Source organism: Schistocerca piceifrons, chromosome 7 (genome assembly GCF_021461385.2).
Source record: "Schistocerca piceifrons isolate TAMUIC-IGC-003096 chromosome 7, iqSchPice1.1, whole genome shotgun sequence".
In the NCBI taxonomy this organism is placed as follows: domain Eukaryota; kingdom Metazoa; phylum Arthropoda; class Insecta; order Orthoptera; family Acrididae; genus Schistocerca; species Schistocerca piceifrons.
In genome coordinates this window covers 272,635,978-272,662,882 of record NC_060144.1, presented here as the reverse complement: position 1 = coordinate 272,662,882, position 26,905 = coordinate 272,635,978, and the positions used below count along the sequence as shown (strand labels likewise).

The 26,905-nt window shown below is 41.7% G+C and overlaps 1 protein-coding gene across 1 annotated transcript in view; it reads right to left on the bottom strand.

Annotated features, from left to right (window-relative positions):
• The window catches only part of LOC124805247, a 55,035-nt gene that overhangs the window by 15,042 nt on the left and 13,088 nt on the right, over positions 1–26,905 (bottom strand). The window contains exon 3 of the mRNA XM_047265758.1: positions 14,966–15,151. Coding sequence (XP_047121714.1) covers positions 14,966–15,151 — 186 coding nt within the window. The remainder of the gene's footprint in view (positions 1–14,965; positions 15,152–26,905) is intronic.

Genomic DNA, 26,905 nt, shown 5'->3' with positions numbered 1-26,905 from the left:
AAATGCTTACCTTAAAAGTTATGAACAATTGTTCAGTAGAAGAGTTATGTTTCCAAGTAGTGAAGATGAGCACGTGCTCATAGCTCTTAAGGTATGCATTTTAGAGCACATGTTTACTTGATTTTTTTTCTCGTTTTGGTCCACATTACCATTTCCCACAATATGAAAAGCAAAGAGCTTTCAGTAGAAGAGATTTGCTTCATAGTATCGAAGATGAAAAATTGTTCGTAGCTCTTAAGGTATGCATTTTCGACCCTGTGTTTATTGAGCCTTTTTTGCTTCTAGCAGCGTGTACTTTCAACTGTATGCGTTTACGCCATTAATTATGATACAATCTGAATACAACGAAAGTTGCTGAAGATGGATAAAATACTAAATTGGCAACTCATTAGATTCCATAAAGAAGTTTTTAGTATGAAGGAAAGGGCCTATGGTAATAATAGACAGACAACAGAAATATATGCTGCTCATGCTTTAACTATATCTGTATATTCTCTTTCTTTCAGCGGAATAAGCTGCAAATATGCACATATTCGAAAGTACTTCTTCGTGAATAAGTTGTAGTTTGGTATTGAATCAGTGTGATTCAGCTGTTTTTACATGTATTTCACGACAGTTCATATCTCTTGCTAATTTACTAAAGCATGGAACGCAAAAATATAATAATATTTCTTTAATTAAATAGAAGATAATTAAAAACCCACATTATCCTTACGATACACGTGACTGTCTGCTTTCTGACCGCTTGGAGCGCTAGTGTCGCTCCAGCTGTCAAACGGTAACAATTTTTGCACCGGAGTGTGTCGTGGCTGTATGCATTTGACTGTGGAATGATGAGGAATACAAAAGAGTCTGTCAAACGAGACTTCCGTAAGGTTGCGTCTTGGTGAAAGATTTACATTGTTTTGGGTTTTTTTCGGTGATCTCATTCTTCCATCTGCCTTTCGTACAAGTAGTTGTTGAAACGCACAGGATGTGTGATGTGACTGTTCCCAGTGAATGATGGCCGTTCCTGTAATCGAACAATAATGGGGTCTCTGCAGGTCTTTTGCAGGTGTTTCTGTATATAGCTAGGATAGTTTTTAGGATTGTGACTTCCCTGTACAGGGGGTTTCACTCTTACGCGCTAACCCACAGACAGCAGACTTCTTCAAATAAGTAGCGAAACAGATATACAATATGAGTTACAAAGTTAAATTTGGGAGCGCCAAACATCTCAAAGAAGGCTGACTTTGCTGAAAGGGGTGTGTGTGTGTGTGTGTGTGTGTGTGTGTGTGTGTGTTGTTTGTGTGTGTGTGTGTGTGTGTGTGTCTAAATGGCATTGACTATTCCCGTAAGTAGTGATAATCAAGCCAGAATACTTTCAGGATACGCAAAATGTACACTGAAGGAAAAAAAATCGCAACACCAAGAAGGAGTTGTGCGACATATATGACAGTTGGTAGGCGTTTTTCTACATCTTGAAACTGATTTCTATTCAAATTTCGCGCCAGTCGCATAAGAGTGGTTTAGTAGCGCCTCTATGAGAACGGACATCAGGTTCTCGTTAAATACGCTCTGTAACGGTCGTAAGCCTTAGTTACGTTTGAGATTGGACGTGGCGAGTTGATTTTAGTCAAGAATGCCCTTAAGGCGACAAAGATGCCATTACGAACACTCAGTGAGTTGGAACGAGGTCGTGTAATAGGGCTACGACAAGCTGGATGTTCTTGCTGTCATACTGCAGAAATGTTGTTGTTGTGGTATTCAGTCCTGAGACTGGTTTGATGCAGCTCTCCATGCTACTCTATCCTGTGCAAGCTTCATCATCTCCCAATACCTACTGCAACCTATATCCTTCTGAATCTGCTTAGTGTATTAATCTCTTGGTCTCCCTCTAAGATTTTTACCCTCCACGCTGCCCTCCAATGTCAAATTGGTGATCTCCTGTTGCCTCAGAACATGTCCTACCAACCGGTCCCTTCTTCTAGTCAAGTTGTGCCACAAACCCCTCTTTTCCCCAATTCTATTCAATACCTCCTCATTAGTTATGTGATCTACCCATCTAATCTTCAGCATTCTTCTGTAGCACCACGTTTCGAAAGCTTCTACTCTCTTCTTGTCCAAACTATTTATCGTCCATGTTTCACTTCCATACATGGCTACACTCCATGCAAATACTTTCAGAAACGACTTCCTGATTCTTAAATCTATACTCGATGTTAACAAATTTCTCTTCTTCAGAAACGCTTGCCTTGTCTTTGCCAGTCTACATCTTATATCCTCTCTACTTTGACCATCATCAGTTATTTTGCTCCCCAAATAGCAAAACTCCTTTACTACTTTAAGTGTCTCATTTACTAATTTAATTCCCTCAGCATCACCCGACTTAATTCGACTACAGGAATGTAGCCACTGCACGTGATTGCTGGTAGCGGTGGTCCCGAGAATATACAGTCCCAAGAGGACGCTCCGGATGGCCACATGGCACTACCGAGAGGAAAGACCATCGTGTTGGGCGTACGGCTTGACGCATCGTACTCCATCTACAGCAGCAATTCGAGCAGCAGTTCGCACCAAAGTGACACAACGAAGTATTACATATCGGTTAGTTCAAGGACAGCTCCGAGCCAGATGCCCTGTAGCCTGCACTCCACTGACCCCACATCACTGCCATTTCAGTTGTGTCAAGCGAGAACTCATTGGAGGGCAGGGTGGAGGTTTGTTGTGTTTTTCCTGCCTATGCTTAGTTCTGCCTCGTTGCCACTGAAGGTCACGTGTTGGTTAAAAGGAGACCACCTGAGGGCCTGCAACCAACCTGTGTGCGAGTTAGACATGCTGGACCTACACCTGGAGTTACGGTGTGGAATGCGATTTCGTACGACAGGAGAAGCACGCTCCTGGTTAGCCCATGCATCCTGATGGAAAATTTTTACGTCAACCTCGTGATTCGACCTGTTGTGCTGCCATTCATGAACAGCACTCCAGGAGGTGTTTTCCAACAGGATAACGCTCACCCACATACCGCTGTTGTGAGCTAACATACTCTGCAAGGTGTCGACTTGTTGCGTTGACCTGCTCGATCACCGCATCTGCCTCCAATCGAGCATATATGGGACCCATCGGATGACAACTCCAGCGTCATCCACAAACAGCATTATCCGTCCCTGTACTGACCAACAAAGTGCAACAGGCATGGAACTCCGTCACACAAACTGACATCCGGCACCAGTATAGCATGATGCTTCTATGTTTGCATGCTTGAATTCAACACTGTGGTGTTTACACTGGTTATTAATGCGCAAGCATTTCACATTTCCAAAGTCTCATCCCGTGCTTACATTAATCAGTGCTCTCACAATGATAATCACTTAAATATGTCATCTAGACAAATTTATTCCCGAAATTTCATTATTCTACATTAATTATTTTTTGGATTTCCTATTTTTTCCCGTCAGTATATAACTGCAATGCTCTAGAATACAATTCTAAAACCCTATCTGATTCGTAAATTGAATAAAAATAGTCACATTCACATACATTTTCATAAATTCAGCGCCTATTTGTATAACTAATACTTCTACACTCCTGGAAATTGAAATAAGAACACCGTGAATTCATTGTCCCAGGAAGGGGAAACTTTATTGACACATTCCTGGGGTCAGATACATCACATGATCACACTGACAGAACCACAGGCACATAGACACAGGCAACAGAGCATGCACAATGTCGGCACTAGTGCAGTGTATATCCACCTTTCCCAGCAATGCAGGCTGCTATTCTCCCATGGAGATGATCGTAGAGATGCTGGATGTAGTCCTGTGGAACGGCTTGCCATGCCATTTCCACCTGGCGCCTCAGTTGGACCAGCATTCGTGCTGGACGTGCAGACCGCGTGAGACGACGCTTCATCCAGTCCCAAACATGCTCAATGGGGGACAGATCCGGAGATCTTGCTGGCCAGGGTAGTTGACTTACACCTTCTAGAGCACGTTGGGTGGCACGGGATACATGCGGACGTGCATTGTCCTGTTGGAACAGCAAGTTCCCTTGCCGGTCTAGGAATGGTAGAACGATGGGTCCGATGACGGTTTGGATGTACCGTGCACTATTCAGTGTCCCCTCGACGATCACCAGTGGTGTACGGCCAGTGTAGGAGATCGCTCCCCACACCATGATGCCGGGTGTTGGCCCTGTGTGCCTCGGTCGTATGCAGTCCTGATTGTGGCGCTCACCTGCACGGCGCCAAACACGCATACGACCATCATTGGCACCAAGGCAGAAGCGACTCTCATCGCTGAAGACGACACGTCTCCATTCGTCCCTCCATTCACGCCTGTCGCGACACCACTGGAGGCGGGCTGCACGATGTTGGGGCGTGAGCGGAAGACGGCCTAACGGTGTGCGGGAGCGTAGCCCAGCTTCATGGAGACGGTTGCGAATGGTCCTCGCCGATACCCCAGTAGCAACAGTGTCCCTAATTTGCTGGGAAGTGGCGGTGCGGTCCCCTACGGCACTGCGTAGGATCCTACGGTCTTGGCGTGCATCCGTGCGTCGCTGCGGTCCGGTCCCAGGTCGACGGGCACGTGCACCTTCCGCCGACCACTGGCGACAACATCGATGTACTGTGGAGACCTCACGCCCCACGTGATGAGCAATTCGGCGGTACGTCCACCCGGCCTCCCGCATGCCCACTATACGCCCTCGCTCAAAGTCCGTCAACTGCACATACGGCTCACGTCCACGCTGTCGCGGCATGCTACCAGTGTTAAAGACTGCGATGGAGCTCCGTATGCCACGGCAAACTGGCTGACACTGACGGCGGCGGTGCACAAATGCTGCGCAGCTAGCGCCATTCGACGGCCAACACCGCGGTTCCTGGTGTGTCCGCTGTGCCGTGCGTGTCATCATTGCTTGTACAGCCCTCTCGCAGTGTCCGGAGCAAGTATGGTGGGTCTGACACACCGGTGTCAATGTGTTCTTTTTTCCATTTCCAGGAGTGTATATTGCACAGAGTATATTAGTTTGTAATGGCAAAGAACTACATTGCACATGTGTTAGGTTTCTTTTATAGCGTCCTCAATCATGTAATCATAGATTTGGTATGCGAAAGTAGTTAAATCATCTGAGTGAGAATCTAAATCATGACTCTCATTCTTACGTAGGTTCACAATAGTGGGTGAGATTACGTATCACAATGTTTCTGAACCACTGCATTTTTCCACATACATTTACACCCAAAGAATGAAACCGACGAGGCAAATTCAGGTATTATTTTACATGTTAAAAATTTAAAATAAATGCGTGTCAGTAAACGGTGATAACTGAGTTGTCCGAGCACGTCGTCATCTTAACAAAGTTACCACACAAAATTTCTGATAACTGTGTAAAAAAAAATTACATGACATGCTATGAAACCACGCGCGAAAGACAACAAAGAAAGGTAGCGTTCATAGTAATCGATGAAAACACATTCTATCTGGTGAGATCGAATTAGGAGTTGCCTAGGTGTTAGGCAGCTCGCATCTGTCTTGTGCACGCTGTGTGCACCGATATCCCCTGATATCTTGGTAGTCTCCGTAATGCCTAGTGTGTGCTAATGTGCCTTTTGAACGCCTGTCTGTATAAAGCAGCTGTCTGCATTGTATCTTTGAATAGCACATTTAGGGCCACTATTTCCTGTGGCGCCTTGTCCTCTAATAGACCTATTTAGATTCGAAATTTCTGTACGTTTTTACTATTTATTGGGAGGAGGTCAGAGGGTTCAGGCTACGTTAGAAAAAAAAATCAGCGTGACGGGGTGGATGTTTGGGTGGTGATACTCGTATCCATAGGTTTGGTGATTACATGTTTGCGGTGTGGTGCTTTGACTACTGGGATAGTTAAGGTGGTAGTGCCAAGTCTTTTATAGGAATTCGTTCGGGACGTGGGCTGGAAGCTCTCATACTCGGAGAACGGTTAGGTAGATGATTTGACGAACATCCGAGTAGTATGGCCAACGGCCACAGAGCGTGAGCCGTTCTTTTTTGTCGTTGATTTACTCTTAGCAGGGAAACGAAACTGATCTGGTCTGTTGACTGCATGGTCGACGTGTCTATATGCATAGTGTTGGGTTCTGCAGTTCAGTCCGAAAACTAGTCTGATGCAGCTGTCTACGTTAATCTATCCTGTGCAACCCTCTTCACCTCTGCAGAACAATTACAGCCTCCATCCATTTGAATCTGCTTGCGGAACCCATGCTTTAGTCTCCCTCTATAATTTTACCCCATCCTCACCCCCCCCCCACCTCCCCCCGCACACACACACACACACACACACACACACACACACACACACACCCTTTCCTTAATTACCGACCTGAAGATATCTTGATGCGCACAATGTGTTCTATCACCCGGTCCCTGCCTGCCGGGGTGGCCGAGCGGTTCTAGGCGCTACAGCCTGGAACCGCAAGACCTTACGGTCGCAGGTTCGAATCCTGCCTCGGACATGGATCTGTGTGATGTCCTTAGGTTAGTTAGGTTTAAGTAGTTCTAAGTTAAGTCCCATAAAGCTCAGAGCCATTTTGAATCCAGTCCCTTGTTTTATTCAAATTGTGCCTTAAATTTATTTTTTCCGCAAATGAGTTCAGTACTCCTCATTAGTGATGAGATCTACCCATCTAATATTCAGTAGTCTATTCTTCTGTCGCGCCACATCGTGAAAGCTAGTTTCCATTATCTTCTTGTCTGAACTGCTTATCGTCCACGATTCACTTACAGAGAAATACCACTAGAAAACCCTTCCAAACGCGTCAGTTAATATTCGATGTTAGCATATTTCTCTTCCTCGGATATTCTTTTGTTACTTTTACCTGTCTGCATTTTATGTCACCTCTAATTCGGCCATAATCAATTATTTCGCTGTTTGAAATAGCAAAACTCATCGACTCTTTTAGTCTCATTTAATAATCAAATTCCCTCAGCATCGCCTGACTTAATATGACTACATTCCATCACCTTGTTCTACTTCCGTTGCCATTCAGTTTTAAACTTTTAACTCCTTCTCCCAGAAATTTAGTTCCATTTCGACGTTTCTTCTTAGTTTCGTTTACTACTTGTTCTAAGTACACAACGAATAACTTCTTGGATATGCTACGATCCCGTATCACTCCTTTCTCAACTGTTGCATCCTTATCATGCCTTTCCATTGTTATAAGTGCAATTTGGTTCTGTACAAATATTTTATCCCTTGAACATCCATAATTTCTAGGAGCTTTTTCCAGTCAGCATTGTCAACAGCTTTCTCTGAATCTACAAAAGCTATAAATGTTTGCATGTGCCTATGTATCTAGAGAAACCCAAGCTTATCTTCCCCGAGCTCAACTTCTGTCTTTTAAGACAAGTAGCAGAGTTGGTATTGCCTTGCGTATGCCTGTATAACTACAGAAACATAAACTGGTCTACCCCAAGGCCAGATTCTGCATCTTTCCATCCTACTATAAATAATTTCGTGTTAATATTTTGCACTCGCGACTTATTAAACAGGTGGTTCTGTGACATGCGTACCTGTCAGCACCTGTCTTTTTTGGAACTAGAATTATTACACTCTTCTTGAAGTATGAAGGTATTTTGCCTGTCTCATACATTTTCCGTACCATGTAGAATAGTTTTGTCGCGGTATCTCCTTGCAAGGAAAAAAAAATTATGGGCACTGCACAGTCATCTGTGAAAATTGCAGAGCCCAGAAAGACCGTCACGAATGAATCTAAACCTGAAGGCCGTATAAGAGTGCAGACTGATGGCGTGAAAATACAGTCAGTAATAGTCTCTGCTGTGTCATTGGGAAAGTCAGTGATTCTCTAGACTGAAACAGTGAGGAATAGTAAAATAAATGGGAACGTGAAAGCAAATGCCAATATGTCTCGTAAACGTCACAGGCTGCAATGTCACCATGTGGCTGCATTCAGACCTGGAGATTTTGAGTTGGATAGAGGATGTTGTTACAACAGTCACATTTGAGCAAAATCATTGGACAGAAGAAGAGCGCATGCAGCGACAGGCGGGTTCTGGACCACGCTGCGTAACACTGCGCTAAATTGACGCTGAGATGCTGCAACGGGTATATTTACCTTTTTTCGATGCTACTTGTTGTGGTTTGGACGCCAAGCAACTCAAAGCGTCGGATTCTGTTGTTCAAATTCTTAAGCGTCCGATACTACTATGGACACGAGAAAACCACAATTGGACTGACAAAATGTAGCGTTTTGGGATGAGTCCTTATATTACCTTGAAACGTGGTTGTTAGCCTCGTTTCGTTATTACGATACAGTTATTTCATGCACCCGTTTACTGACGTTTGGCATTTCCAAAGATGCGCGAGGCAGTCGATCATATGATAACGCTATCCTGGATCAGTATCAACATGAAATGATCGTCTCGTCTCTTTCCGTCTGGCGCATAAGTTATGCAGTCAGGCTTTATTTACCTCATCAAAATCATGCCAGACAAGCGAGTGCAATAGTCGTTATACATCATTCAAACAACTGATAACAACATCCGTGTACAAGCCGAATGAGCAATAGTTTTGACCACATATTGAAATGGGACCGCTTCACAATGGGGGAAACAAATTAGAACTGCAGATAATGTGACTACTTTTTTTGAAGGGTCGCCTAACTAAGAACAGTTGCAGGACAAAAGTTTGGTTCTGAGATTCAAACCAAGTCTGAGTTTAATAAGTTATTTATTTACTCTAGGATCTCGACACGTACCACATTGAAGTGACAGAGAATAAGTTTCAATAAAATGAACGTAAAGTCATAAAATTGACTCAGAAAGTTTTCCAAAACAACGAGCACAAAGCCACCTAAAACACTGAAACACCAAGTTCTCTAGCTCAATTTAATCAAGAATGTCCCGCTAACAATGTGGGAGGGTACCTTTGTTTACGTGGAAGACTTGGGAAACGCTACAAGGTTTCTTAAGTTGTGCAGCTCGTAAATGCAAAGTAAACGAGTCCAAGGCCACAAAATATTACAATTACTCAGGCAACATGAGTTTCGTAGCAAATCCTGCAGATTTTCAGCTGCTCAAAAATAGGATAGCGCTAACGTGAAATACTACACACTTGGCAAACGTGCGCACCACCGCCTGTATCGCCATCGGATAAAGGTCGACCTAATCGGCGTCAGCAAGCATGCGCCCCACTCGACACCAGGACATGAAGTCTCTCTCCATTCACTGCAGAGAAATGGTCCTCGTCTAAACCTAATTCCCCACTTTTTACAAAACTCCGCCTGAAAGGGGTAACTCAGTCCTACTGCCAATGTGACCATCGAAACAGTGTTTTATTTACGTGAATGCAGAAATTTCCAATTCTTAGCTTACAGGACGTATTTTAACATGCAAGAGGTGGTATCAGCTGATAACCATATGCCACTCATTGGTTGATCCCTTGGCGCCAATACAGTGGGTAAGATGCATTTCATTGGGGAACCAAATCTGGAGTGTGGAGCTACGAATTTTCTCATGTAGTGACTCCACAGCAGACTGTCTTCCAAGGAAAAAACCGCATTTGCCGACAAAGCGCGGAGCAAACCCTGCGTAAATTGCGGTGCCCTGAGGACTCACGTACCTTCTCTAGCGTCTCTGTGACTGACCTCCTGTCATTAGACAGGACGACAGGACGAATACCTGTGGCCGCTCGCTTCCAACAGAAAATGTGGAGCCTTCTTCCTGAGCTAGTAAGCCAGGTACTCTCTTCAAAAGCAGCCAGGAAATAAGCGGAAAAATAGACAAATATTGCACAGCGATATCTGACTCTCGAGTCAGACTGGATAAATAAATTAATTAATCCTGTAGGGCGTACACAATATTGTTCTCTTCATTTACCAAAATATATTTCTTTCAAATTAGCGACTCCTGTGAGGATTCTAAATTAGTTCAGCAAAATAAATAAATTACTTTCTGCAGCGTTTTGAAACTTTAATTATCGACTACCTGTAAATATAAACATACCTGGTTTTGAACTTCTTACAAAGCCATCTTCACACGGCTCTTACAGACTTTCTTGCTTTCCTGCTGGAGCCTCGTTTTGTAGTCGTTAACGATTTTGCGTAGTGTGTATATTCCTGAACCACGCATACGCCGTGTGTTCCGAAATTCCCACGCTTTTGCACATCTACAATATGAGTGCTGTTAAATTTCGGAAAACTGCTCTAACACTCACCATACTACGTTTTAAAGTAGCACACACGTTCAACAATTGCAAAACATGGCCCAAATTCACATAAGTAACAAAAATATTTTCCGGGATTCAGCAGCACTCATATAGTGCACGTGCCAAAATGTTTTAAAAGTGGCGCACAGAAACACACCCTACTGAAAAAAAAACAACTACAAAACGAAGCCCCGGAAGAGATACTAGAAATCTGCTACAGCCATCTGGAAACGGATTTCTACGAAATCCGAAATCGGTAAACTTTCTTAAAGAATGCTTGTTGCTGTTTGTCGCTTCAACCTTGTAATTATACTGCTGCCACGTTTCTTACAATGTCTGTTTTTAACAAGATAGGTTACAGCAACTGTTCAAAGGAAGACCGCTGGTCTCAGAGTGAGCTCTACAATAGTATGATAGAATGGCTCCATTGCTCGCATACTTTGTTTGAGGGGTCTAATTTCTGCACCCGCCTGCTTCCCCCCCCCCCCCCTCCCCCTCACCCCACTGCAACCTTGAGTATGTGCATTTAAAGGGCCAGTTGATAGTGCTTAACTGCTTGTTGATGAATCTTCTCCTACCTGCAACACCATATCTACAATTGTACTGTGTTCACAGTTCTTTGTTGACATCTTGGTCAGCTCTCTTTAGCTTGAAGGACGTTCGCTTCTACCAATGACGGTAAATTTCTTTCAATTACGATAACACTTCTTATGGAACTTTCCTTTGTTCTTTGGTATGTCTTTCTAGGCGAAACATTTAACGCATGTCTACAAGTTTCTCTAACGAGCAGCAGTCCATATTCAAGAATAAGAGTCATGAACTGTGGTAAATGATGGATGATTAGCTCCATTGAGATTATTTTACAGACGATTGAATTTTGACTGTCGACCCAGCAACCATAAATATTTTACGAACACAAGTCTCATAGTCATTAATCATTCAACACGTCATGTGGCTTAAAATACTCATTTCTGACCATTTATTTCTTTCGTCCTCTAGAAAATCAGCTGAACATTACAGTTTTCCGGGTGCTGTTAAATAACTTATAAATGTCTTCAAACCGCGTGTGAAAAAAAAAATTGAGTTGCATACTACTCTGATCGGCTAAAGGCACTGTTAGAATCTTACTAGTAGCAACTCCTTTTTAAATTCTGTGTTAAGCCCATGTTAATAAATGGAAAATGTAACGATTGTTGTTCCTACGAAAGTAAATTAAAATTTGATGCAAACGTCAAACGTGCATTATTATTAAATGATAAAAAATGCAGTTATAATACAATGAGGTCACAAAAGTCGCGGCACATATACAGATGGCGGTATTACCACGCACACGTTGGGGGAGCAGTCATTTGTGCTCAGGTGATCCGCGTAAAAGTTTTCCGGCGGGAGTATGCTCACACGACGGAAATTAAAAGGCTTGGAACGCGGAATGGTAGCTGGAGCTAGACGCATGGAACATTCCATTATGGAAATCGCTAGGGAATTCGATTTTCCGACGCCCACAGATCAAGAGCGTGCTTAGAATACCACATTTCAGGCTTTACCTCTCGCCACGGACGACGCAGTGACCGACGGCCTTCACTTAACGACCGACAGCAGCGGCTTTTGGGTAGGGTTGTCAGGGCCAACAAATAAGCAACACTGCGTTACGTAACCGCAGAAATCAATAAGGAACGTTCGACGAACGTATCCGTTAGGACAGCTCGTCGAAATTTGGCGTTAACGGGCTATGACAACAGACGGCCGACGCGAGTGCCTTTGCAAATGATGTCGGCTGCAGCGCCTCTCTTGAGCTCGTGACCAAATCGATTGGACCCTAGACTATTGGAAAATCATGGCCTGGTCAGGTGAGTCCCGATTTCAGTTGGTAAGAGCTGATGGTAGGGTTCGCATGTGGCGGAAATCTTAGGAAGCCGTGGACCCAGGGTGTCAACAAGTCACTGTGGCTCCATAGTAGTGTCTGCTGTGTCTACATGAAATGGACTGAATAATCTGATTCAGCTGAACCGATGATTGACTGGGAGACCATTTATAACCATTCCTGGACTTCATGTTCCCAAACAACGATTGAATTTTTATGAATGACAATGCAATATGTCATCAGGCAACCATTGGTCACGAGTGGTTTGAAGAAAATTGGGGGACAATTTAAGTGAATAATTTGGCCATCCAGATCGCCCGACATGAATCCCATCGAACACTTATAGGACATAACCCAGAGGTCAGTTCGTGCACAAAATCCTGCACCGGCAACACTTTCGCAGCTACGGACGGCTATAGTGGCTGCATGGTTCAATATTTCTGCAGGGGACTTCTCTCGACTTGATGATTCCATGCCACGTCAAGTTGTTGCACTACGCCGGACAAAAGAAGGTCGTATACCACATTAAGAGGTACCCCATGACTTTTGTCACCTCAGTGTACTGTTTAATGTTTAGAAACAAAAATAAATAAATATTATTTTCTAGATGTTTCATATTTTGTACCAAATTTTGAAGTATTTTGAATATTCGCATTTTCGTGCGATTAGTAAATAAAAATTACATCATGTTATATTTTTTAAACAGCTGATGAAGTATTTCTGTAGTAACATCTCCAGTTTTTAATAAAGAAAGTATTTAATTAAAACAAGAAAAGCTTCCAGTGAGATTCGAAACGGCAACTCCACGATTACAAAACTTTCACGTCACCCACTTTACTGTCAGCGATTACGTTAAAATATGAGGAAAAGTTTCAGTACTCGAAAATCTTGTAATACCCAAAGTCGATTTTTTTAAATTCAGGACCGAGTACTGAGCTTCAAACTGTATCTATGAAGAAAATTGAAGAGGGCCAGTCTGTATGGTCCCTTTTAAGTTTTCGTCCCTCTATCGTTTGTATACGGGGTGTCACAAAAAAATGTATACACTATGTTACAGCTCAAACTACAGTTTTTTTTCGTTTTCAAGTGCGACGGCTTCAAAAATGGCTGAAGCCAGGCTGAACCTTCAACAAAGAAAGTTCATTCTGAAGTGCTACTGGAAGACTGGGAACACAAGTGAAGTGCAGACAGTTCAGAATGAGGCTTCAACGAGATCCACCAACGTGACTTACAACTGTCTGTCTGCGAGATAAGTTTGTGGAAGAAGGAACTGCCCAGAATGTCTACAAGAACCACAACGGACGATCACGATCATCCACCGGCACCACAAGACAAAGAGAGGTCTTCGAAAAGCTTGAACAATCACGTAAAAGTCTGTGTGACAAGCGGCTCGTGAGACAGGAGTTACAAAAACGAGCGTCCACTGCGTTTTGAAACGTGTCCAACGGAAAAGTGTTATTCCTAGATTACTCGATGCTCTGAATGAGGATGATCATCGCGACGTAAGGGCCTACCTTGACGAACGACAGATGAAAAGGACAGACAGGCAACACCGAGTACTGAACATCTTGTTTAGGCGCAGGTCAACAGTATGAACGAATTTTACAGAAGGCATTACTCTGTGCTGTCTGTGATAATGATATTTATTCTGTTACCTGTTTCGGTCTTAAACCATCTTCAACGCCGGAAAACATGTGTGACATGCGTTAAATCTGCGATAAGTTTTCTGCCGTTGAAGATGGTTTAAGACCGAAACAGGTAGCAGAATACAAATCATTATCACAGGCAATACAGTGTAATGCATTTTGTAAAATACTGCCTACGCCCCAGACTCACGAGACTGGACACCTATGGATTTTTTTTTTCTATGGGAGAATATGACGCACAATGTTTATAGTATAAGACCAGTTACAATTAATGAGTTGAAAGCAGCCATTGTTAACAGCTGTTTCTGGACCACCGTGGCCAGCAACTAAACACTTTTGATAAATGCGTGGTATTCTTCATTTGTTCACATTATTAGTCTGTGAGTGTTGAAATTCTTACGTATCTTAACAAATATTAACATTAAGTCAGAAAAACAATGTACACATTTTTTTTTTGGGACACCCTGCAGCTTGGGTCCTAATAGTTCGGGCACCCTGCAAAATTTCTTTCCACCCAACATTCAGAAAAAAATGATAATTTCATTTCCAGATTGCTCGCCAGAATTGCTAGTCACGAAATCAATACGATAGTGTTTTCTTAAGATGAAGTCATTCTTGAGGACCTATGCATCCTGCAGAGTTTGAAACGACTGCATGTCACATTAGAAACCCATACTGTTTTAAAGTTATGAACTTGCCGTCGCTCTCATCGAAGAAGCAATACAAGCCAGAATATGGTACGAAAGTAGCGACGAACAAGCAGCAGTGCATTGTACGGAATTCCCTAACACTGACTTAAGACCTTCAAAAAACGAACCTGTAACGATATTGAATTCTGAAAGGACGCCTATCGTACTGAATAAACACATTTCGTTCAGTAATTTGTTGGTTTCTTTGTACAATAAAAAAAGAGATGCTGGCCCTCATGGCCGAGCGGTTCTAGGCGCTTCAGTCCGGAACAGCGCTGCTCTTACGGTCGCAGGTTCGAATCCTGCGCCTCGTGATGACTGGGTGTTGTGTGATGTCCTTAGGTTAGTTAGGTTTAAGTAGTTCTAAGTTCTAGGGGACTGATGACCATAGATGTTAAGTCCCATAGTACTCAGAGCCATCTGAACCATCGAATCCTGTCTCGGGCATGGATGTGTGTGATGTCCTTAGGTTAGTTAGGTTTAAGTAGTTCTAATTATAGGGGATTGATGACCTCCGATGTTAAGTCCCATAGTGCTTAGAGCCATTTAATTTGAAAAACAGAGATAATGGCCGGCTGCGGACTCACCTCCTTCCGGTACTCGCTGAGCATGGAGGGGAGTTCTCTAATGGCCGCCTCGATGCCGACATCGACGAAGGCGACGATCCAGTCACGCAGTCGGTGCAACTCGGCTGTGGCGATTTCTGGCATCCTGATGTAGGCGTCTTCTGGCGTCCAGAGTGTTTTCCAAGCCGACTCATTTGTAGGCGCCGGCTGGAAATAAAACAAATCAGATGAGTCTTCTCCTGCATCAGATGAGTCTTCTCCTGTATCATGGTTCAGAAGAATCTTACGAGCCGATTAAGGGAAACGTCTGATACCGCTTTGCCTCGTCATAACCAAACTGTCACGTTTCAACCTAACCTAAATCTCGGGCTACGCTACAGAAAAGTCTGTCACCACAACCTACATTCCAAAAATTATAGACGCAACAAAAAGATGGTCATTGTGGTGATCTCTTCCTGTTTGCACATGTATGACGCCACACATCAAGTTATTATTGGATCACGGGAGAAGCCGACGTCAAACATCGACAGGATCAGCTAAACCTCTCGATCCAACCATCCAGAGCTGGTTTTTCTCGTATTTTTCCTTATTCTCCTCTTTCAGATAGGGTAGGAGACATTTAACAGGAGATTGTTTTTAAACGCTTTGAATGCATTTCATTCAAGACATCAGTTTAAAAATTGAAGTATTTTGAATCCACTTGCAGACAACGGAAGATTTTTGTGAGACCAAGGTGACACACTCAAAAATGCAACATCATATAGTAATTTTATGAAGGTGGGGACTTACAACTTAATTCGTTGCTCGCTGGCTTGAAAAACAGGGAGGTAAGCGAAACCTATAAAGAACGCACGAGATAGTTTAATGATACTGAGTCTGGCACAACAACCACTGCTAATATGGCTCTTAGGCAGTATCGCTCTGTCGTTTTGGTAAATATTAGACTAGTTCCAAAAAGTTACAGAAAACAACCAGTTTGAAGTACGGTAACACACAGTATAAAGTCTACATAATGCACAATCAAACGAGTATCCTCCAGTAGGTTAAAAGACGACTATGGTGACAAGAAGAGCATCCGGTCACAAATTTTCAGAAATATATAATTATGAAATCATGAAACATCTGAACAATGGCTGGAAGAAGCAGAAGAATGTTCGTTTCTGTCTGCATAACAGAAACAACCTACGATATTTTGTGCTGCTCTGTAAATTGCACAAGGTACGCACAAAATAACTTGGCCCCATACCACCGCAGATGCTGTGATGAGAGAAGGAACAATGGTAGTGGTGGATGCTATGTTGTAAACGACCAACACGACGTAGGGGAGGTGCGCTTGACAGCTGATATCTCTGCACAGACGTGAAGGATGGTTATAATTAAACTTTCGCACTTGAGCCTGTTTAGACGGAAAACTATTTACCGTATGGGTTCCCAGCTTTATAGGAATGACGTTCAGACTGTGAACTGCAAGGTCTGCGTTGTTAGAAATGTTAGTGCTTGTCAGAAGTGTTAGTGTCATGACTTGCCGTTAGGCGCCGGTACTAGTACGGAGACGTAGTGTTGAAACACAAGCATAATGTAGACTACATTACAGTAGACAGTCAACATGGATCTGGACAAGGTGAGCAGGGCATTACTCGTAAATCTCAGTACTTCAAACATAGCTGCGCTACAGCAACGGTTCCACGTAAATCAGACTAAGAGCAGCCGACCAGTTGCAAAGGATAAAGTGATCTTTACCTAGGTTTCAATAGATATAAATCTATCTTCTTCAGAAGACGGCCTGGGGACAATGAACATCGTAACATATAATAAGGTATGAAACATGAGTCAAGAATGAAGTTTAACATATATTAGGAAAATATTGTATTACAAGATGTGAGAAAGCTTCTTAGTACTTACAATATTATAACATGAAGTTGCCTAAACGATAAGGACATATCACTTCATGTTATAATATTGTAAGTACTAAGAAGCTTTCTCACATCTTGTAATACAATATTTTCCTAATATATGTTAAACTTCATTCTTGACTCATGTTTCATACCTTATTATATGTTACGATGTTCATTGTCCCCAGGCCGTCTTCTGAAGAAGATAGATTTATATCTATTGAAACCTAGGTAAAGATCACTTTATCCTTTGCAACTGGTCGGCTGCTCTTAGTCTGACTCGTAAATCTGTTTTATCAAAACAGCATAAAGAGTGTTGCTCCTCTTCGCGAGTATCGATGCATTGAAGGAAAACGGAGAGGTCCTATTTTTACACTGGGGTTGATCAACATGATTCCCCAAGTTAGAATTAACTGGCGATTTGAGAATTGCTCCTGGGAGAGGCCGACGTCCAATTGCGCCACAAATTGTTGAAGCAGTTATTGTTGCCATGGCTGAGATTGCCAGAGGCAATGTGCGATTTTTTTAACAGCGTACGAGCTGTGTCACGACATCTGAATATTCCATGGTTCACCGTTCGGAAAATGCTGCGAACAATGGATCGCTGTATCCGTACAAATTTCCAGGTTGTCGTTGATGCAGATAGTGGTCATATTGAGCCACGTTTGTAACCTGGAACATGAACGTGGTAAGCAATTTACAAATGTTACCCTCTCACGTGAAAATTTAAATGTGTATCTTTCAGTGGTTTACTCGTTATTTCTCTTCCGTATGTCCTTACCAATTTTTCCGCAAGTTGTCATTGTCCTACTATCATTTGTTTTTCATGGGGACCCTCTCAAATAGCGAAAGTTTAATTATAACCACCCTGTATATCTCACATAACTTGTAAGCTACAGTTAGCTAGTCTGCAAAAAGGTTATGTCATTTTATGGCCCACATCTCCACAAACATAGACATCCGAAGTCAATAATTTCTCACTCGAATAGTGAAAGACAACTAGCAGTGTAAACAAAATATCAACCATAACAAAACAAGATCGACCACCTGCTGCCAGAAGGAAATCTTATAAAAAAGTGGTAAAAAAGTGTAGCAAAGCAGAAGGCACTTACTACGATGCTGAGAATGCAAAATAAAGGGCGTTGGTTGACGTTGCGTTCGGAAGTACTTACACTATGTTTTCCCATTCCTATTTTTCCCTTTACTGTCATTTCATTCATCTCACCCCATATGGATGCAGATGGGCTGTTAGAGGTAAAATTCTCTGCTCTTCAGTCAAGAAACTTAAAAAAAATATAATGAGAAACAGAAAACAAATTTTGGGGCTGTTTTTCTCTTTTAAATTAAAAATCAAAGACGGACAAATTTGTACATTTTAAAAACACCTCGCAGCAAGGTGAAAGTCTTCAGGTAGAACTACTGACGCACTGTACTTTAAAAAACTGGAGTTACACAGAGTGGGAATTATAGTCGGAGGTGAGAGTATGTTCCACAGGGTTAAGAGATGAAGGTAGATAGGGCTGTCAAGTGGAAAAACTGTGGAGGTGATAGGTAAGAGCTGAGATGGATAGTGGTAAACACAGTCGGTGGGAAAGACAAAAGGTGAGGAGTACTTTGTTGTGTGGGTAGAGCAGTGGTTAGAAGAGGAAAAGGATAGGGATGTATGGAGAGGGAAAAGGAGAGAGGAGCCCTGATGTGGAATGGGATAGGCTGGGAAGCGTTATAGTTGATAGAAAGGATGTATGTCGGGGCGGATCTCATTGCCTGGGAAAGGGCGTTGTTCGAAGTTGCCTTGGGATAGGAGATGGAGTGTGTGTAAGTGTAGCGACGGAGGGATGTGTTTGTGAAGGCGTGCCAGCATACCACGGTTGGTGATCAGAGGGGAAACAGTGGGGTGACTGGAAAGTAATTTGCGGATGGTATAGGAGATGTGGAGGCGTTAGATTTGAGTGAGGAGAGGTGGAATTTGATGAGATGGTAGAGTGTCCATGTGAGGCAAGGTAAAACGGATGCAGAAAGCAAGACGGTGTGCATGGCGTTCGAGGATATGGCTGGACTTACAGAAATTTTGTGGGGCTGTGATTCATGCAACATTTGCATAGCAGAGGAGGGTCGGATCAGCCTTTTGTAAGTGCCGAGAATAGTGGAGGGATGTAATCCCCAAGTATGGCCTGTTAGTAGTTTGTCTATTGTGATCTTTCTGCTGGGGTTAGTAGGTGAAGTTTCCACGGTAGTTGCCAGTCGAGGCGTAGTCCAAGATATTCTAGTGTTTTAGTTAACTGGATAGGACAGTTGCAATTCCCCTTCCTTATCTATTATTTTTATTGAGTGAATGGAACAGCTAGCAGTTCCTGCACCCTCTGAGGGTAAGGGTCATGGTGTGTGTGAAAATGTAAAGTTTGTTGGTAATTTGACTTCGTATTTTCAAAGATAAATATGCATTTCCCTCTAAAAAGAACACGTTCATTTTGTCAAAATCTGAGAAGCGATTCTACTTAATTTTGTATCTCCCAGGGCACTGTGTGAATCACCCCCGCACTCTCTGCGAGTCGCCACCGGAATTACGTAGTCTTCCGCGCCATGGCACTGTACTTCGTGTATGTGCTTCCGCATGCCTCCGCGGGGCTTCTGGTTTAACTAGGCACTGAGGGCAGTTTTCCAAAGGCGGTAGTAGCCTGCGGTTTTAATCAGATTTCAAGTTACCCCTTTGCCTCTTCTGACAAAAGTTTAATGGCATTGCATGTAACCACACATGCTGATTATGAAGAGCTTTCCCTGCACCTATTGAACGTGAAGACTGCGTTACCATGCTGTGTAGTAAAGAGACAGAAGTGAGAATGTTGGAAGTGTGCAGGTTGGCAAGCGACAGACAACTGGGGTGGCCGCCCCTTAAGAACACTCGAATGGACTCGCCCAGTGCTCACGACTATAGACTGGTTAAAATTACTTGACAGTTGATACTTTAAGTGTTGTAGCCGTTTCCCTTCAATCACAGCGCTCAATGCCACCTCTAACCGTTCGTCATTGCCAAACTGCCACAACAATAACTTTAATTCCAATCCCTTGTCCAGCTTTCTTTCTTGATGGTTTGGATCCTCAATCCTGGGTCCGGCCCTTATATTCCATATTTCACCACACATGATAACAGCATCAAAACACACACACACACACACACACACACACACACACACACACACACACGCACGCACGCACACGCACACGCGCGCGCGCACACACACACACACACACACACACACACACACATACACACACACACGCACGCACACACATACAACGATGCTAACGAAATATAAATGCTTCATACACGGCACTAAACAAACACACTGGCTTCTTCTGCACAAGACGCGATTCTGCAAGCTGAATGTTTGGAGACTGTGAATTAATGGGGCACACGAAAAATAAATACAACAGCCTGTTGCAGTGTTAGGACACGGGGCGTAGTGTTAGAATATAAACCTGACCTGCAGGAGTTAGAGGGTTCAGTTCTCATTACATGCAACTAAATTTTTTGTTTATCTAACACTAAGACCTTGATTACCATTTTTATTCAATTAATTGGTTTGAATGTAATTTCTTTGTTGCTAATACTTTGTCCCACCAGTTCCATCATCGTATTGACTTTTATATTTGCTCTTTTTTTTCTTCGTATCATTTTTTTCGTTTGGAATTCGTTAGCGTCGCCTATAATCTGCAACAAAATGCCGACGAGGATTGCTCATCTGTTGCTAACACGATATGTCGTGTTGCCAGTGTTAGGATAGTTTCAGGTAACCGATGACACTATAGTTTGGTTTTATCGCTGTAACTTAAAGTTTGCTGCGGAAGATGGGTATGCAAACAAACATTATGAAATTTTTCTGTCTTGAGTTTGCTAGTATAGTTTAGCCGTAAACACCATGATCAAAGCGATCGTTATTTTAATTCTGCCGTGGACTGTTGATCGTTTTCTCGGATACATCGCACATCATGAGGTTGCGGTTTGCCACAGCTCAGTCATTGGTCACTTAAAATCAGCTGCCAACAGAGCATCTCGCATCTTCGTCATACCCCGTGGCGGCGTTTCCAACATTACTTCGCGTTACACATTAACAGCATTTGCGAAATGACCCGCCGTTTTTTTGTGTCACCCAAGACGGAGCGGTACCCGGCAGACGATGTGACAAAACTGTAGTAGCAAGTTACAGATTTCAACTATCAAGAAATTTTAATCGGACTATACATCACGTTTCTGCGCTAGTGCTACCAAATTTTTCAGGAGCTGTACAGAAAATTAACCGTTAGTAACGAAGTTTTATGTTTTCTACTGACAATGTGAGTCACATGAACATCGGATGACCATTATTTGTTTGGACTGAAGTCGAACTGAAAATATCTCTAGAAACTTCAGAAAAATGGCGTCTGGCGATGCTTAGGAAAACCATAGGGGACGTTTGCACAGTCTTTTCTCAAGAACCATTCTTGCTAGAGAGCTACTGATAATGATTACACAAGAAACAGAGGTATCTTGTAAAACAAAAAGAAAACTGTATCTGTCAATCCAAAACAGTTCTGATGTTGATGCTGTAGCACATTACAAGAAATACTGCAAAATATTAAAAACTGTAATACGAGCATTAAAGCAAATATTTTACAAGGAAAACATTGACATATAAGGTAACAAAATAAAGACAATATGGGATATAGTGAAGGAGGAGACCGGTAGAACCAGACATGAAGAGGGACAAATAGCATTAAGAGTAAATGATACATTGGTGACAGATGTGTATCGTGTTGCAGAACTTTTTAACAAACATTTTATAACTGTACTGAAAAGATGGGGTTGTCAGATTGTGTAGATGCTGCTTTGGAATTCTTCAGACCGGACATTTCAAGTAACTTCCACAATATGAGTTTGATCCTTGCTACCCCAGCAGAAGTAAGTCCATCATAAAATTTTTAAAATCAAAAACATATAGTGGGTACGATGAAATATCGACAAAGATAATTAAAGAATGTGATTCTGAGTTAAGTATCATATTAAGCTATCTGTGTAACCAGTCGTTTGTTAGTGGAATATTTCCTGAATGGTTGAAATAAGCTGAAGTTAAGCCAATGTTTAAGAAGGGAGATAAAGAAATAGCATCAAATTTCCGTCCAATTTCACTTTTGCCAGCATTCTCAAAAATTTTAAAAAAGGTAATGTACAATCGACTTTATAATCATCTTATCACAAATAACATACTGTCAAAGTCTCAGTTCGGATTTCTAAAGGGTTCTGATATTGAGAAGGCTATCTACGCTTACAGTGAAAATGTACTTGATTAATTAGACAAAAAATTTCAGGCAACTGGCATATTTTGTGATCTTTCAAAGGTATTTGACTGTGTAAATCACAATATCCTTTTAAGTAAATTAGAATATTATAGTGTAACAGGAAATGCTGCAAAATGGTTCAAATCTTATATCTCTGGCAGGAAACAAAGGGTGTTATTAGGTAAGAGACATGTATCAAGCTATCAGGCATCATCCAACTGGGGACTAATTACATGTGGGATCCCATAAGGTTCCATATTAGGGCCCTTACATTTTCTTGTGTTTATCAATGACTTTTCATCAGTAACATTACCAGATGCCAAGTTTGTTTTGTTTGCCGATGATACAAACATTGCAATAAATAGCAAATCAAGTGTAGCCTTAGAAAGATCGGCTGATAAAATATTTGTGGACATTAATCACTGGTTCCTAGCCAGTTCTTTGTCACTACACTTTGAAAAACACACTACATGCAGTTCAGAACTCGTAAGGGGTGTCCCACGAGTATATGCCTAACATACAATGACAAGCAGAGAGAAGAAGTGGACAGTGTTAAATTCTTTGGGTTACAGCTAGATAATAAATTCAACTGGGAGGAGCACACCACAGAACTGCTGAAGTGTCTTAACAAATCTCTATTTGCAATGTGAATTGTGTCAGACATACGAGACATAAAAATGAAAAAGCTGTCATACTATGCTTACTTTCATTCCATAATGTCATCTGGGATTATTTTTTGGGGTAATTCATCAAGCGAGGCTTAAGTTTTCTGGGCACAAAAACGTGCAATAAGAGTGATATGTTGTTTCAACTCAAGAACATCCTGTAGAACCCTGTTTAGGGAACTAGAGATACTAACTAAAGCTTCCCAATATATTTATTCCTTAATGGTTCAAATGGCTCTGAGCACTATGGGACACAACTGCTGAGGTCATTAGTCCCCTAGAACTTAGAACTAGTTAAACCTAACGAACCTAAGGACATCACAAACATCCATGCCGAGGCAGGATTCGAACCTGCGACCGTAGCGGTCTTGCGGTTCCAGACTGCAGCGCCTTTAACCGCACGGCCACTTCGGCCGACTATTTCTTAATGAAATTTGTTATTAAAAATATATTACTTTTTCAAACCAACAGCTCAATTCATGGAATCAGTACTAGAAATAAGAATAATCTTCACAAGGATTTAAAGCCACTTAATCTTGTACAAAAAGGTGTGCATTATTCAGGAACACACATTTTCAATAACTTGCCAGCAGCCATAAAAAGCTTAACAGCCAATGAAATTCCATTGATGAATTTCTCAGTAGAATCAGCTGATTTGTGTGTGTGTGTGTGTGTGTGTGTGTGTGTAACTACAATCTGACTTCTGCACCATTTCAGTGCAGTAATGTGTTCATTGTAAATAAATATTGTAGTAGTTCTATTATATGTTTATTACCTTATAAATACAAAAACATTCTTTTTTTAATTTTAAATTTTGAGCGTTAAAGCTATCTAAGTAAATGAGTGTTTGTAAAATGATTCTTTCATACAGTGTTCATTAAAAAAAAGACGATCATTCCACTTGGGACCTGTGGAAGGCACATCAGTTTATTTGTTTCAGTTGTAAATATTTGTCATGTATTATTGTTTTTCTGACATGTTCTGCATCCTGGAGAACCTCCTCACTATGGATCAATTGGAATGAGAGTAAATCTAATCTAATATAATCTAATGTAGCCACCTACTGAGGAGTCATATACACTTCACGGCACCAGATGAGTCAACGCCTTAGGGTCAAGAATATATTTGTGTTTTTGAGCAAGGTGAGTAAATTTTGTTACTCAAATATCTGAGCTCCTACCTTTTATAACTGAGAATAGATATATGTATGTTCATTAACAGCAGATTATTCTGCTTTACAAAGAACAAATGTATAATTTGAAAGCCAGAAAGTTACTGCTGTAGTTTCTAAACTAATTCAAACATGGCGACGGAGCATATTTGTGCAGTTCTGTTGTAGCACGTTTATGCACTTTTTGCACTGACAGAGCAGAGATACCCCAGTTATCAACATTGATACCAGCAAGGTATCAGTCCCAGGGATACCAAGATTTTCGAGAATGTTTTAATTTCAAGTGCGAAGTCTGATAACAAATGACGAAAGATATATTTTGCGTGTGATATAGTGACAAATCAGCAGTTTCGGATGTTTCCCTTCACTTGTACTTTGAAACATTGCTTCTAACCAAAATTCATGATTCTAGATCAACGTAAGGTACTCTATAGGTTTTGATGACTGAGTTCTCGAGCATCAGAACACGTGACATAAATGGCCGTGTCTTCTGACTTAACTGACTGAGATGCTTAAAAGACTTACACCGCCAAGGGTCTATAAACCTTAATATGTGAGATAAATCTGGATACGTCTACCCGTTCCTGAGAAAATGGTTCACTAACAGTCGGGCAGACACACAGACAGACGAACAACAAAGCGGTTCTATAGGGGTTCCGTTTTTACAGACTGATGCATGGGATCCAAAAAATGAAGGTGCAGGAGGTTAAAGGGCCGAAATTGCTAAAAAAAGATATTTGAACCCTTTGAATCTCACGCATAAAAAATCAATTCCGTGAGAGCAAGGACTAACAGCAAGAAGCTGCCACAAGCAAGAACAAGGAAAAATGTGGATAAGCATACTTCTGACGTTATCACTGCTCTTTTGCCCAAAAGTTACTCTCTATCCTCTCCTGTCTCCTTCCGTCCTCTTCAGGCCCACGTAATTTCCGCTTCCCTTTGCGTCGTCTATCATCTTGTGTCCGTTCCTTCCTCCCAATCTCCTCTTGCAAATGATTCCATTTTAAACTTCTGTTAGAAAGCACTCACCATCGCAACGATTGTCCCAACTAGTTCTTCCTCCTTTTTTGTTATAACCATCAGTAGTCTGATGAAGAGCTTTAAAATTGCCTTTGTATTTAGTGCTTATAACGATAAAAACAATAAAAAGAAATAAGGAATGGGTCCACTGTCTTGAATATAAAAGGTGGGTTCATGATGGCTGTGCTACAGAAAACACATTATCTTCGTCTAAATAAACTGCAATTCGGAGAACAGGCCTTTGATTAAAATTCGAACTTCTATATAGGCCATATTAAGCTAAGAGGTGGAGATTATTCAAAAAATTTGTTTATTATCAATAATTTTTTTGTAATTTATCATGTTAATTAGTGTAAGTAAGCCTGTAATTTTGTTTCCTACCAATGAGACATATGTGACCAAAGTGGACGATTTTCTGTGTTAAGATGTAGTCTCACAGACGCAACACAGGGATGGCAGTTATCGCTGAAATAACCGATTTTCAGTTATATCAACTTTCTTCACGCCAGTTTAACCTGATGGTTAAAACCGATCAAAACAACCGGTTTCCGAAATAACCGATTTCCCGTTTTTTGTTCCTGTTATTTCCTGAAATAAACGTAGAAATCAAACAACGAGTGAATAATTTTTACTGTCTCAATAAATCCCATAATGTTCCAGCATGTGCAAAAGTAAATTAATTCCCTATTCAATGATTTTATCTTTCTGTTGATTGTAGATGTCAGAGAGAGAGTGTTATACCGTAAGGAAAGAAAAGATTTCTTGCGACAGTCACTGTAAATTGTATGAGATTTTACCTTTCTAAACATGAAAGAGTTTCTGCTTGCTTCAAGATTTTCAAGGATGATTTGGAAGCTACCCTACGTTGTGAAAATATACGACGTATGTGCTTGCACGACACAACACGCAGAATGCTGCCTTGAGTGCATGGAAGTGATCGAAGCAGGAATGAGTTAGCCTGGTACATCCGCCGGCATGAGAGTGTTTGTTAAGCGAATTTCCACACTGTTTTAGGTAATTGCAGTTCTGGTTACACATCTCCGCCTGAGTAGAGAAATGCGCTCACAGTTAAAATACGAGTATGCGCTGAAGAGAATTTACACGGCTCGGATAGATGGCATACATGACTTTCCTGTCTTGCAGTGGCGAGCAAAATTTGTCAACAAGCAATAATAGCACCTCGGATACATCTCATTCGTTACGATACTCTCACTGTGCAAAGGTACAGGACATCCATCGGGTCACAGAACTGAAACAAAAATGGGCCAATCGTCTATCACTATCAGATCCTGTCACAGACATGACAAATGATGTATAAGTCAACCATAATTCCATTAAAAATTTACAGTCGTCTTACACCACGCATAACACCAAAACCTGAGACACTCGAAATTTTCAGTTGTTTGTAACACCCGGTGTGGATGCGAGGCCAAAGTCTCAGCAAATTCAAGGAATTAGAGCCTCGGATAGATGTTGGTTCGGCATTTACGGATATGTAATGCTAGTATTGGGCTTCGTCGCAACTAATAACTGAGAGAAGAGCCATATATGAGGAATGTAAATGCTGAGACCGTTTCTACGTAAAACTTGCCGACGCATGGATTCATATCATCGCCTTCACGCAGGATACTGTTTTCATAAGTATCGAAAAAACGCATGAGTCAGTATTTATTGTGTGTCAGTTTGTCAGTGTGTCATATTGATATAACTGATTTACGTGTATTGCTAGTCTTTTAGTGATCCAGGTCTTGTTACCTTTGACCAGATCCTGTTCGAATCTTAAAACATACCTTAGCACCATAATCAAAATGATAAACCGTAAAATTTATCATAACGAACACTTTAAGACATTAGCAATTGACTAAGAAATAATTTAACGATTGAGTAAAGCTAAAAAGAT